Source organism: Condylura cristata, unplaced genomic scaffold (assembly GCF_000260355.1).
Source record: "Condylura cristata isolate star-nosed mole 26May11 unplaced genomic scaffold, ConCri1.0 scaffold00003, whole genome shotgun sequence".
In the NCBI taxonomy this organism is placed as follows: Eukaryota; Metazoa; Chordata; class Mammalia; order Eulipotyphla; family Talpidae; genus Condylura; species Condylura cristata.
This window is the reverse complement of record NW_004567104.1, coordinates 16,277,613-16,292,742: the sequence shown is the minus strand read 5'-3', so window position 1 is coordinate 16,292,742 and position 15,130 is coordinate 16,277,613. Positions and strand designations below refer to the sequence as shown.

The window sequence follows — 15,130 nt, the reverse complement described above, 5'->3', positions numbered from 1 at the left end:
GTGACTATTGTACAATTCTGGAGCAAGAACTGTTCCTGCTCATTCTTTCTCTATGATGATTATTTCACTTTGTGGGAGCCCAGAATTTCCCTGGGAAATAAGAATCAGATTCTTGTAAATACTGTCCAGAAAAAAAAAAACAAAACCCAAAACACCACATTATAATAGGTCTCATTTGTGACTGCTTTCAAAACTTTGCAGATAAGACCCCAAATCATCAAAAGGTTTGATTTATTATAAAGGAAAAGTCTCTGGTGTAATCTCGAGTCCCTTCCACCCCAAGCATTTTTCTTCATTAAACAAGGAGTCCAAAAAACCCACTTCAAACTATAAATTGAACAGCAATGGAAAAATAAGAAATTTCATTATTTTCTAATCTTAATGCAATTTAACACCAAACTCCAGTTTAGTTGGACCTAACCCAGTATTAGACTGTTATGTCCACATTTCAAAACATAGAACACTTGCAGGACAAAAAGAGAACATCATTCTTTTTCCTTCTCCGTCATTTCTATATATTTTGGATATTTTTTTGTTTTGTTTTTTAAAAAAAAGATACAAATAATCTTCAAAGTTTACCTTTTGGACTTAAGGCATAACATGAAATTGCGCATTATTCTAAAGCTTAATTTTGAAATGAACTAGTTTAGTGCTATCAAACCCTGTTTGCGTTTTATTAAATTATATAGTATTTTATTTCTGTTCTTGCTGTAAATTCTAATGCTGTTCATGGATTGTGCAATTCCTATGCAATCAGTCTTTGCCTGTTGACAGTTATTAACAGTGCAGTATAGAATCCAGATAGCGAGATTTCAGTTTCTCAGTTATCACTTCAGTTCAAAGCATGCTGCTTAATTGTGTGGAAGATCCAATCCATTTTTGTTGTCCAGCCACCATGATGTGCATCATTCATTTGTTTCATGAAATATTCCAAAGCCTCTTGCTCAGTTTTATCTAAAGCTAGGGTCTTTCGAATGTATGCAATATCATCAAAAGATTGCAGTTCTGGCATTCCAGAGCCAAGCATCATTGAAAAAAGATTTATGAAGAGATTGGCGTGCTGCCGAATAGCTAGATAAGCCTTGTAACACATTTCCTGAAACCTACAATTAATAAGAACAGTTTGGTCAGTAGGGAGCAACTGGCATTAACACCTTCAGGTCTCTGCTCAATAGTAACATCATTACGGGCCTTCCCAGACAAACTTTTAAAAACAGTAGCCTTCTCATTCTCCTTAGCGATACGTCTAATCCAATTGCTCCACACTACAGAGTATGTTCTGGGAGCCAGTAAGGACTTCATTTACAGCTTCATCACCAAGCAATATCTCTAAAGGGAGTTTAATAAGGATTTATTGAAAATATGAACTGGTTCATACTAAAGCCTTTAGGGTTTAGGCCTGGGCCAGAACTGAGTCACAGACGAAATAATATTTATGAAAGGTTTTAAAAAGTACTTTAAGGTTTAGGCTAGACTAATGATAAAGCATAAGTGTTAAGAGAAATTATGATTGAAAATGGTAATTACAATTCACTGAATTCCTCAAATTGTATAAATAAGAAGTACTGCCTTAAGCGCTATATATTATTTGTTAATATAGTAAAGTGGTGAAGGTGAGCCCAATTATTTAAAAAAACAATAAATAAAAACTTTTAAAGTATTATGACATTTAAGGATAACTCCTGTTTAGTTAATTCCTAGTTAACTCAATGAATTACATTTGTTTTTGTTTCTATTTTCCTTTATAGTATTATACAATAAATTAAAAAATATATGTTTAGTTGAGTCTAACAATAACATATCTATCATTTTAAATTGCTTCATAAACATCAGTTGTCTTTGATAGAGCAGCAGGAATTATTTATTTTGTGCTTTTGATCTCTTAAGCTTACCTCTCAAATTCTCTTGTCTTTGTACATTCTTGGGCTCCTTTACTAATCACTATTAAGAAATCTTGTGTCAAAACAAATGGCACACGTTCTCGTTTGTAACCAAATTTTTTCTTCTTGTGATCCAGAAAATGTCCAAAATCTATATGAAACAGCTTTCAAAAATACGAAATTTAGTTTCACAAATGCAGAAATACAATAAATGAAAAAATGCCAAACATTAAAAAGGAGAAAACTTACTTGTCCATCATCTTTAACCATGATGTTACTATTGTGACGATCTCCAATTCCCAAAATGAAGGTAGCGACACAATATCCAGCACATGAGCGTGTGAACAGGTCAATGGCAGCGTCGTATCTACAAAGGAGAAACAGACACCATGAGGAAAATACAGAGTGCTCCAGTGCCAAATGGGACAAGATGTATTTAAACAATGAAAACAACCACTGGATTAGAGCACTGTGCAATTATGTTCAAGATCTGAGGAATTTTGTTGACTCTGAAGTTTCCAAGGTTTCTAGTGAAATTTCAGACATTTGCTAACCAAAGCATAATTCTTACAGTGAAAAAAATCACTTATGTCATTAAAATGAATTTTTATAATTATTTTAACAATGAATAAGCAGTAAAATTCTGTATGTGCAGTGCTAATTTTGAGAGAAAGAATAGCAATAAGAAAAAACACATTTTAGATACAAAAGTTGGAGGTACAGTTTTTCCAAGTTATAAGCAATTCTGATCATCTAAACACAATAATCTCACATATTTCAAAGGTTGATATTTTTCAAAGCAGAGTACAATTGTTTTCTGTGATCTAACTCACAGAAGCATACATAAGCATTCAAAGATTTTTCTAACAAAAATTTAGATCAACACAATAAACTCACATTTCTCCTTTGTTCTTGTCTTTGAGCCACTGATGTAGTGTGTGGCTGTTGAACTGTAGTGCGCCTTTGAGGCCACCTTTGCACTGAATTTGCATAATAGTGTGAGAATTTCTCACCACCTCAATAAGTCCCACACAATCTCCAATTGACAGACAACCATAAGGCAACATTCTAAAAAAGAATCACAACATTTGCATTTAAATGACAGGATCTTAAAATAGTAAATATTTTATTAGGCTAACATGGGGACATTCTATGTGTAAATTTGTCATCAGGACCTTTACGCTTTTAATTTTAATTTTCTTTTATTATAGTATGACAAACATTCCTAGAAAAGTCCTCAAATTATTTGCCATCATTTACCATAACCTTCAACGGAAAAAGCAGTTAACTGTATAATAGAAAACCATTAAGAAAATTAAAAATTAATAATAAAGTTAAAATTTTATAAACATTTGGACTGGGTGAATTTAAAAATGCTTAATTTGGCATTTAAATAATACTTGAGATCAGTAAATCTAAATTTTTGTTCTCAGATCTCCTTTACACTCCTAAAATAAAAGGATTCCAAGGAACTTTTACTTATGTGGGCTGCAGCTATTGATACTATAAGTTAAAATGGAGGAAGAATATTTACCAATTCATCTTTAGATGACAAAATGCATGACATTATAAATAACACCTTTTATGAAGCAAAAATTCTAAAAGAAAACTTAGTGAGGAAAGTGACATATTTCCAGTTTTGCACATTTCTTTAATGTCTGGTTTCATACTACTGAACTGGAGTCATGTATACTTGTGTATTCAATGTAAGGCAATGCTTTAGTTGAAGCATATGAGAAAATCTGGCTTCACGCAGATACATAGTTGGAAAAAGACAGCTACAGATATTCTTTGATACTATTCAAAAACTTGAAAAGATAGTTTCTTAAGTAGCAATATGGAATCTCAAGCAGTATCAATACATTTTTCATACTGTGTTATTTCATTTTTCTATCTTGCCTCTGAACGGAATTTGTGTCCATATGTGACTAACAATATTCTGCTTTGGTCACTGGGAAGATATTACCAATGAGTTATGGAGACTTTTCATTGTACCAAATAAATAAAATAGTAATTGTTAATATTACCACTGATCTCATCAGAAATGTTTAAATTTGGGGTAAGTGTGGTTATGCTCAAGCAGTAAACACCAGATTTTCAAGTTTAAGTTTTGCTTTAAAGCTCAAAGCTGCTCACTGACAACAAATATTGTCAGTTGTTTTTCTTGAAGACAGAATCATACTGTTCATCTTCAAGAATATGTCCAATGAATCCTTCCCCTGAGAAATCTAGTTTTTCTATTAAAAGATGATGTTTCATGAAAAAAGCAATAGTTCAGTTCACAACTCAAATAGCCCCAAAATGCTTTTGCTTGACAGAACCATTTTACTTGGTAAGCAGCAGGCAAATTATATGGGTCTGTCCCATTATCACACAGAGTATTTAAAAGGCACTCATGGATGGAAATGTAAGAATTTAGACAATGAAAAAAACCACCTGAGGCCCTCCCTGGTGGCGCAGCGGGTTAAAGCACAGCACTAAGAAGCTAAAGCCACTTCCGCTGAGTTCGATCCCAACCTGCCCCGGAGATGACCACATGGCGTGGCAGACCTCCCCTGACCCGCCCGCTGCTCCCCTCAGCAGTGTACTTCATCAATCTGCCTGTTCTGCTCCCCACACTGTCTCTGGTGAATCCTCTCACCCTCCGCATCTCTGGCCTGTACCCCAGTTCTCTATGAATAAATAAATCTTAAAAAAAAAAGAAAACCACCTGAAATTCTGATACCTTAGAAGTACAGAATGCTGTGTGCTTGCTGTGTTCTCTTAAGCAACTGTCCATTTTTTCACCACTCCTTTCTTCAACTTCTTATAAAAATAACAACCTGCACTTAATTCCTAGTAACCTAATGTAGCAGCCTACAACCTACTAAGTCACTTCTTTGAAAGCTAACCACGGAATCACAAATCCAAAGGCTTCCCCATATTCTCTATGTTCTCAAAAATAGCCAAAGACACCTGAGAACTTAAAATGTCACTCCTTCCCCTCTTGGGTTCTGTGAATACTTACTCTGGTTCTCCTAACTTTTTGACAGTTTCTCTTTTGGAATCTTTTTTCCTATCCCCTGGAAACTACAGGAATTTTTCTTTTTTAAAGATTTATTTATTTATGCATACACAACTGGGGTGGCACACCAGAGGTGCAGGGGCGGTGAGAGGATTCACCAGAGACAAAGTGGGGAGCAGAACAGGCAGATTGACAAAGAACACTGCTGAGGGGAGCAGCGGGCAAGACAGGAGAGGTCTGCTGTGCCATGTGGCTCACCTCCGGGGTGGGGATTGAAATGGCACTGAAGTGGCTGCGGATAACTTACATTGCTACGTCTTAACTCATTGTGCCACTAAAGAGGGCCACTACAAGAATTTCTTAAGGTTGTACTCCTCCTCACTCTTAACCTACATTTTAATTTTATTACTGTTGAACATCCTCAAAAAGATTCACAGAATCATTTAGTTCTGTAAGTTATATTGTAAAACAATAAAATCCACAGCAGTTATAATAAATCTGAATCTACATTTTGTCAGGTAAAATAAAAATGCTATGGTTTTACTGAAATTTACTTTATATTAAATGGAACTTTCAATAATTGTTTTATTTTAATTTATGTAAGTTAAAATAAAAAATTTAGAAAATCTTGTAAGACTTAAAAATTTTCCAAAGATCCACCTTTTCTGTGACCTGTGATTTTTTTGTAGTTATAAATTTATAATTAAAAATTGTGACTACCAGCGATACAGTTAAATTCTTTTCTTTCTTCAGTCTAGTTCTGCATTCCCTTATGTACTTTACTCCCCTAGAGGGGGTAGTAGTAATGGCATGTGGATATCTTATGACACAGGAAATTACACCATAAAGAGTGACTGACTCATATAACATTGTTTTTGGAAAGCAGGGGGATTAAGAAAAGAGTCAAAAGTTAAGGATTAAAGCTGATAATTTTATGCCCTCACAGGTTATTTGCCACTCCATTATTCTTCCTTGCAATAAAAAAAATACTATTTGCTACCAAAATATTCTTATATACTAGCTACTCTTAATCGATGCAAAACATTCAAATAAGCCCTAATCTACCCTGTTGTCACAGTCAGAGTTTACTCCTAGGCCCACTTATCGATGTAAGTATTTATAGAGTGTGTGGCCTTTGTCTTAATGACTCTGGGTTAGCAAAGAGATGAGTAAAAGCTGTAAAAACTAGTAGAAGCTATGACTAGGAGAAAACAACACATAACAATCCTTGAAGATAATTGTAGCAGGCTGGGCAGAAACCGATAGGATGGCAAAAACTTTAAGATTAAATAAAGGCTTTTATAAATTTTGTGGCAAAGTTGATTAGAAATAAAAGTATTGATTCATAAAATTTTGTAATTAGAAAATTTATATTGTGAAACTTTCTTTTAAATGCCTAATTTCTGTGTGAAAACAGGGGCCTTTTGTGTGTCTGATGTCCTGTTTCTAATGACACTATTGTATTGTTTCTAACAGTGACACTCTAGTTGCTGCGTCTTTATTAGCTTACTAGCGATAGCTCTTCTTCCTCAGCTGAATCTCATTAGCTATTTTTTTTCTTTTTAATTGAAGTAATGTTGGTTAACTTACGTTGTTTGTATTTTGGAAGTAGACATAATTAGGTATTCTAAGTCAAGAAAAAGGAGGACAAATGAAAGTACCACAGTGTAATTAGTGTTAACTAGCAGTCCATGCATTTCATTATAGGTATAAATGCTATCTGCTTTATATAACTAATATTTCTGAACAGTTCACATCTCAGGATGATTTTTCAATATATGCATGTTGCTTCACTGGTTACATACCGAAGATCAAGACCTTGGTTTTGCCAGATGTTTTCCATAATGCGAATAATCTGAAGAGTTAGCATATCTTGCCGTAAATCTGAAATTCAAAAAGTATCCACCACTTAATGCCACAAGTGCAAATTTTGGGTATCATGCCATCATACTATTTTAAAATGGTAAATAGTTATATTCTTAATCCAATTCTAAAGGAACTGATTAAACCAATCTGTGTATTAATGTAGGATAAACTAGCATGTATTTCACAAATGTTTCAAATCAAAATATTTAAAGTACAGATGGTCCCTGACTTATGATTTTGGCTTGAGATTTTTTTGGCTTTGCACGGTATAGAAGTGGTCCATGTGCAGTAGAAACTGTAACTTCGAATTCTGATCATTTCCAGGGCTAGCAATATGCAGTCTGATATATCCTTTTAATATTGGACAGCAGCAATATACAGCTCCTGGTCAGCCACGTGATGTAATTTAAAAAATTACATGAGATATTTAATATTTTATTTTAAAGTAGACTTTGTTAAGATGATTTTGTCCAACTCTAGGATAATGTAAGTGTTCTGGGCATGTTTAAGATCAGAGGGGATTAAACTCTGATGTTTACTGTGTTAGGGTTATTAAATATATTTTCAATTTATGACATTTTTGACTTATAATGGGTTTGTAGGGGTGAGGACCTACTATAAGTTGCAGAAGATCTGTACTTAATTTTTTTAATCTTTAAATTTGAACATATTTATATTAAAATACTAAGATTAACAGACAGGGCTGAAATGTCATTTCCTAGTGGGAACCCATCAATGATCATCCACTGCTCCCCCCACAGTCTGTTTTCCAAGTAAGTTGGGACTTATTTTCCACATGGTTATTTTGTAGACTACATTTTTCCTTTGAGCCATAATTATAATTTTATTTTTGTAAATATTTGCTTAATGTCTCATTTTTTTCCCCTACTAGACTATAAGCTCTAAGAATGCAAGAACTTGGTTTTCATTGATTCTTATAGTCCCATGGGCTAGCACATCAGATATTTTGGAATGAATGGATACTCTCACAGCTAAACAATGATAGAACCTGATTCAGGCTTTCTGATTCTCAACCTACTACTCAACTACTTTTCTTTTTAAAAATATTTGTGCACATTCTAAAGATAGACATTTGCTTCATATTATGTTTTATACCTAATATGTATATTCCTTAAATGGTTTTTAAAGTTCACAAATACCCTGCGTATAAAAAGACATCTAAGTTCATACATCACAAGTTCATTAATACTCTTCCTTACCATCACCATTTTTAAAGATGATCTCATTGTTCTGAAAGAGTAATTCTGACATGATGTCTGGGTTCTCCCAGTTCAACCACAATGGTCTTTTTGCAGAGGACATAATTCGACACTCTTCAAGCCTTTAAAACAGTTAAAAACTTTAGCTTTGTGAACCTTTCACCCTCAAATTTATTAAAAACATATATGTTATAGTTTGAAGTGCAATAGAATTTAAATCTTTCATTTCCATTATAAACCATGAATACATTTCTAAGGGAATAAAGAAAAAAAATATTAAAAGCCTAAATTATTTTTACATTGATTACACGAACCTTCAATATAGTTTTAAAGATATTATATCCTATTTCTTATTCTATTATACACAAATTCTGGCTACAGAAAGTTTTAAATGCTATTATTAAAGTAGTATAAACTTGTTCTAAGTAAATGTAGATCTGAATTTAAAAATTTATATTCTAATTTTGTAGGTAGGAGAATGGGAGAGAGAAGCATTTCTAACTGAATATTCTAATTATAATGGGCATTTTTACTTTTCCTAATATTTTCTCCAGAAAGATTCTTGCTTATATGTATCAGTAAAACTTCCAATAATGTACTTTACCTGAGATTTCCCAGTTGGTGAGCAGGGTTCAGAGGAGACAGAAAGCCCTGTAGAGCATCCATGAAATCCGGTCGCCTCATTTGCTCAACTAAAAACTTCATCTGTACCTGATAAATAAACCGTACTCATGGTTAGAAACTAATTTCATAAAAGGCAAAACTGCCAGTCCCTTTTAGACATTAGAAGCTCAGTGCTTCAGAGTCTTTGAATCCATAACCTGGGTTGGCTGCATTCCAATTAGAGTAATACATTTCATGTTGTTAATTAATCTGCTGGATTCTACCCAAACTGAAATGAAAACTCCAGCTTACAAGAACTGCCTGTATTCACAAATTTAATGTCAACTTACTTTCTTACCCCAGTTATACTATAATATATTCTATTCTTTTAAGACATTCTAGTGTCTTCTCATTCACAATTCTAGCATCAGAAAAAGTACAATTATTTACTATTAGCCTATATTTGGATTTACAGACTACCACTTCAGGAAATAAGTCACGTTTAGATTAATACAGTAATTTTTTAAAAATATTTTTTCTTCAAGTTATATTAATGAAGATGTTGGAAAATTCATTCAGTATTGCTGATTTGCAATGTATATTCTTTGGGACACCTAATAAACTGAGTTTTTTTTTTCCATTTCACTATAAGTGAAGAATGATCTCACTTTTTATTGAAGGATGAGTAGACTGAATAAAGGATAGAAAATAGGGAAAGGTCATGAAAAATCTTTATTCATAGTCTTCAGTTAGACTAAGTTAAACTGTTGCACTGCAAGAGTACATAGTAGCTTGGGATATGTGATGCAGTCACTGTTTAAAGAGTACATTTTAAACTTAGAATGCAAAAACTAATTTCGTTCCATTTATTTTCAGTGTCATCATAAAATGATGATATATGACACAGAATAAGGAAAAATTCATTAAAAAAATTTATGTTAAAACAGAAAGGAAGGGATGAAGAGGGAATATTTACTGTATACCCTCTGACATGCTGTAATGACTGTGATAGGTACATATCTCATATAATTTAATCTCACAACAATCCAATGAAGAAATTTGTATCCCATTTTACAGATGAGGAAAATATCAAGAGACTAAATAATGTGTCTAAATTTACAGTACTAAGCAGCACTGAACCTTAGATCCAAATCCTGATCTTGATTTTAAGACCCATGATCTGCATATGTATTGGGTTCTCAAAGATCCTCCACTGGTGCAATGAAGAGTCTCAAAAACAAACTAAAGAGTCACATACCTTTTGTGTTTCATCCTTTTTCTCTTGTTTGAGAATGTCAGTTAAGTTAATGAGTTTTTCCATAGCTTCAACTTGTCTGTTTAGGTGCTTCAAATACATCCCACATGCACGACAATAGGACTCCAAAAGCAGGCCAAATCTCTGACTAACTGTCTTATTATGCATCTCAGATCTAAAGGAACATTGAAAGATTTTTTAAAAAAAATAGTGTACATGTATACACACACACACACACACACACACAATTTATGTGTGTGTATAAAATCATTTTTAAGAAAATCAGAAAATTCTAATCCAGTAAGTATTTGAATCATGCTTCTAATGACTTAAAACCTATCATTTATAAGTAAAACAAGCAAGAGTTTAGGTACATCTTGGAAATAATAAATTTAATAAAATAGCTTTTATGTTTATTTCACATACTTTTCATTTACTAAAAGGAAATTAGGTACAAAATCATAAAATAAAGAGGGAGGTAGTGAAGCACTAAGTAAATACTATTCTACTCTCTTGGCATACTTCCCATTTCTTATAATCTTTCTTTCTGAATTTAAGAAAATTTTAAACCAAGCTTCAAAATGCAGCTTCCATTTACTTTAACATTTCAAAAATCATGTTAATTACAAATCTGTTCTACACTGAAAAGTGTGTATGACTTGTGACCTCTAACACTGAGTATGAATTCATATTCTGCAAAATAGTTTTTATTCTTTTAAGCTTATTTTCTAGCAAGAAACTTGGGACTTTGTCTTTATTGCTCTGAATTCCAATGTAAAGACTTTTTGCTCATTTATTTTGGCACATTTTAATCCCTTTATAGAGTAAAGCTAACAGTAACATTATTGGGACCTAGAGAACTTAAAGTAGAATAAAAAAAATCTTTAAAAATATTTTAGTCTTACTCTTGTGCATATTTAGATAGAATTTTACTGCTTATTTTATGTTAAAGAGAAGACGCTGAGGGGAAACATCACTGGTAGAATATATTTACAGTATGGAAAAATTGCAGAAAGACAATAGTAAATAAGTAATGCATATTTATCCACATGCCAAAAAAACAAGTAGTATATGGGGAAGAACTTAACAGGGAAATAATTTTAACTTACTTTAAATGCCAAAAGAAAAAGTGTCCAATTCTTTGATTAGTCAATGCTTTCTTAAGTAAAAATCTCACAAGCAGGTTATCCAAATACTGTTCATATTTTAGGACCTATGTGGTTAAAAACAAAAGAAATAAACATTTAAAAAGTCCCTCCATATCAATTAGGGTCAGTTTCTACCTGGTTGGATTTAAAGAAAATTCTTAAGAGAGAAAGCAGATACTGGTAATAAAACTAATTTGTAAAAACAGTATACAGTCAGGAAAGTAGGACATTCTGAATTTAGAATGCAACATTATTTTCCTATTATACAGTACTTTACCTGTACTAGTTGAATTAGGTACTGAGAAAGTTTGTCATCTGTTAAATATTTTTCCAAGCATCTAACGGCAAAACCTCGAACCATAGGATCTGGGTAATTGCAATCTAGCAGTTCCATAGCCTGTTCAGGTTTGATTGGAGGCCAATCCTTTACTAAGCAGTACATCTGTATATAACAAAGACATAAATCATAGTTAAAAGCAAAGAGTACTAAACTAATGCTTTAAGATATCATGTCTTGATTTTTTATTTTAAAATTCATTTAGGTAAAATTACCATCACCCTATGTATTCAGTCCTTAAAATTGTCAGGTCTAAATAATCATAAGAAGTGGTGTGAATGGTGTTTTTCTCCATGACAGTAGCATTATTAATCAATTTAATACCTAGCTATTTCAGCTTTCATATTTATACAGACTTAGAGAGGAAACAACTTGAGCAACATTCCCAACCCTGTGCAACAATTATTCAGTAATCTCAAACATGCATTTACCTGAGCTACTTCATCTCTAGAATTCCACTTAACGGACAAAAGCAATTTGGGTAGAATTTCAGGGATAGTTACACAATAGTGCCTGTGTGGGAAAGACAGAATAAAAAACATTCTTGCATGTTATCCAAAAGACTTAGAAGTCTAAATGTTCAATGATGCAATCTTCAGGAAATACAAACACTTTCAAAATTTTTTTTACCACAAACTAGCTGCCTTTAAAATCAAATTAAATCAGTGTTTAATATTATAGTGTATAATACTACAGCTGCATATGTAGGCAAATATATGCTAATACGGAATTATAATAGCAAGGAAGATGAAAGGAAAATCCAAATGGAGGATGGGTGTTTAGGAAAAATATTGAATTTATTTTGTAACAGTATACGACTCTTATTATTCACTTAAATATGCAACAGGAGTCATGAGCAGATGCACCAGTTTTACTGGACAAAATTTGCGTGTTAGTGGACTTCAACTGCTTTGTTAAATAAATCAGTGCACATTTACCAAGTGATAGGCCAATGGCTTTTTATGTGAAAATAAGTCAGTATACTATTACTTTGAGGAAGGCAAGAAAAAAAGAAATACAAGGAACTCCTAAAAATGGAAATATCTATACCAACCAAACTGATGTAAGACCAGAGTGTTTTTTTACCTTTAATTTAAAGAAACATTTTAGATTAAAGAAATGTGGTACATGTACAAAATGAAATACTGCTCAGCTATTAAAAAGAGACGAACTCTTGACATTTGTGACACCATGAGTTCAGCTGGAGGGGATTATGCTAAACAAAATAAGGTAAGTCAGAAGGAGAAAGAAAAATATCCTATGGCTTCACTTATAATGTGAAATACAGAGAGACAGAACATTGGTTTGGTCAGATAAAACCAAGCCAACAGCAAATCCTAAAAAACGGAGTGGGAATGAGGCTACAAGGGGGCAGAGGGGGAGCGTGGAGAGGGCATCATGGACCGCAGGGGAGGGCTGCGATGCCTTGTGGTGGGTGTGGAAGGGGGACATGCAGCTGAAGAGTTTCCTGTGCCTCTGGATCACCCACAATGTTGTAAACTAATGTCACCTCAAATGTAAAAAGAAAACCCCTTAAAAAGTCACATCTCTAAAGTTGGAACCAATGCAACATGGTTTTCTAGGAATATTCATTTAAAGGCACAGTTTTAAAAAGGATAATTTAATAAAAGTCATCCATTAGGTATTATAGAAACATGACAGAAACACTCAAAGTCAGTTTTTCCTCCTGTAACAGAAGAAAAAGAATTTCTCTGTTAAAACTTACCTGTGGCTCCATAGAAAATCTTTCTCTTGCTCAGTGATTTCAGATAGAGGATCTCGTGTACAAATTGCTCGCAGCTGTTCTTTATCATTTTCTCTTAATTCATTGTCTCTAGCTAGTCTGTTACTCTGTAAAATAAAATAATATTTTACATAGTTTGCTAATATTTCCCTCTTTGTATTCATGAGTTATCTATAAAAAAAGATTATCAATAAATTTTACACTGCTTATGAACTATTGTGAAACAGCTTATTCTCACAGTAAGCCTGTAAGACAGTATTTATGGAACAAATACAATAACTCAGTTGCTTAATATTGCTATCAATCAGAGAAGATAACTACCAAGGCAGCAGGAACACTCCTCTCTGCAAATGCAAAGACAGGGATACGACCAGATTGGAACCAAACAAAAATGCAAAAAAAGAAAATACAGAGCAGTCTTCCTAATGAACACAGATGTGAGACCAGACTGGGAAACTAGGGAGTATACATGCATAATTAACTTCCCCACCTAATGAGATCCCCCAACATTAATCTGCTAATGTTTCTGGAATAAAAAAATAAGAAATTAACAAAGTAATAAAGTAAAAATGTACATTCTCTCATAATCTTTGCTTCAGTACATCCTTACAATCACAATAGGGGTTTCAAATTTAAAAAGAAAAAATAAATAAGGGAAAAAGAGAGGCAAAACACCCCCATCAAACACTGTACATTCAAATATCAGGACACTAAAAAGAAAACGCCATAACTTTTAGTATAGTTTTAGGATTCCAAGTACTGTATTTATTCCTTCAAATATGGAAATCTTACTGCATAGTAATTATGAATGCATATTATTATACAACAAATATGCATTCCTTGGAATGGCTAAAAATGAAAGCAAATGCCCATGTTACTTCGTTTTTAGACATTTATAAATATTGCTAAGGAATAGAGCTGCATAAGGAAACTATTGGCACATATTCATTCACAAGTATTTATTAAAAGAGGCATAATGTGCCTCCCACTCTTACTGTTAGGTTCATAAAACAGTAAAGCATCTTGCACTAATAGGGCCTCTATTATGGTGGGATATTAAAATGAACAAATAAGGAAAATATTGGGAGTTGATATAGTCTGGGTGTTGTAACAGAGAATGGCTTCATTAGACCTATGAGGAGGTAATACTTAATTTGTGATCCAAATGTCCAGAAAGAACTATTCACACTAGGATAAGAGAAAAACAACTGCAGATGAAGGAAATAGTGACTGTGCTTCAAGGAGAAAATGAATTTGGTTCGAAAGAAGTAAAGCAAGAGAACCTGAAACCCAATAGGTGAGGGAGAGGAGTGACAGGAGGTTGTGTGTGCAGCAGGTACAACCTGCAAGTCAGGCTAAAAGGTTTGGGCTTTATTTTTCAGTGAAAGCTATTTTAAAGGTTGAATTCCAACCTTTTATAAGATTTAACTTTTGCTTCATAAAGATTATTCTGAGTGCTCTGTGGGAAGGAGACCAGTTAAGAGGACATCATAATAGTCCAGGAAAGAGATAAAAAAATACTTAACTTTCAACTTAGGAAAAGAAGTCAGTACCTTTTACCATTAACTCTAATACTTTTATGTTATTTAATTATTTTGTGATAATAATATATTACTTAATATAGTTTAGGGAATAAAGTGATAAAATAGTAAAATGTTTTAACATACACAAAACTAAGATCTCACAGTATGCCTTAGACTTCTAAATTTTCAATAGACCTACAAGTAAAGTAAAGAATGTGTTATTCTGCAAAAATAATAGTTTCCTTATTTTTTTGAAAGAAAAATTTTCCCAAGGAGGGAAAAACCATACAATATCAATCCTCCGGAGAACTGCTCAAAATAGAAACTCAAAAGGTAAAAGTGACTCCAGCAGAATGGTGGAAACTGAGTTCAGTGACTGAATATAAGAATAAAATAGTCGGTAAGTGAGTTTTCAAGTGACTTGACTTTGGTAATTCAGTCAGTTAGTAAGTATAATCAGTTGGGCAGGGTTATGAACATTTCATGGGAATGCACATCAGTATTTCAATTCCAATTCCAAACTTAATTCCAGAATGATGCAAATATGAGG

The 15,130-nt window shown here is 33.0% G+C and overlaps 1 protein-coding gene across 1 annotated transcript in view; it reads right to left on the bottom strand.

Annotated features, from left to right (window-relative positions):
• Positions 1 to 491: 491 nt before the first annotated feature.
• Positions 492 to 15,130, bottom strand: part of PIK3CA (phosphatidylinositol-4,5-bisphosphate 3-kinase, catalytic subunit alpha) — a 62,456-nt gene continuing 47,817 nt past the window's right edge. Inside the window, exons 10-21 of the mRNA XM_004674983.2 lie at positions 13,040 to 13,164; positions 11,745 to 11,826; positions 11,254 to 11,418; positions 10,938 to 11,041; positions 9,832 to 10,003; positions 8,575 to 8,681; positions 7,971 to 8,092; positions 6,690 to 6,768; positions 2,778 to 2,948; positions 2,130 to 2,247; positions 1,893 to 2,044; positions 492 to 1,103 (exon numbers count right to left, since the gene is read on the bottom strand). Of these exons, the coding sequence (XP_004675040.1) occupies positions 833 to 1,103; positions 1,893 to 2,044; positions 2,130 to 2,247; positions 2,778 to 2,948; positions 6,690 to 6,768; positions 7,971 to 8,092; positions 8,575 to 8,681; positions 9,832 to 10,003; positions 10,938 to 11,041; positions 11,254 to 11,418; positions 11,745 to 11,826; positions 13,040 to 13,164 (1,668 nt within the window). The 3' untranslated portion in view covers positions 492 to 832. The remainder of the gene's footprint in view (positions 1,104 to 1,892; positions 2,045 to 2,129; positions 2,248 to 2,777; positions 2,949 to 6,689; positions 6,769 to 7,970; positions 8,093 to 8,574; positions 8,682 to 9,831; positions 10,004 to 10,937; positions 11,042 to 11,253; positions 11,419 to 11,744; positions 11,827 to 13,039; positions 13,165 to 15,130) is intronic.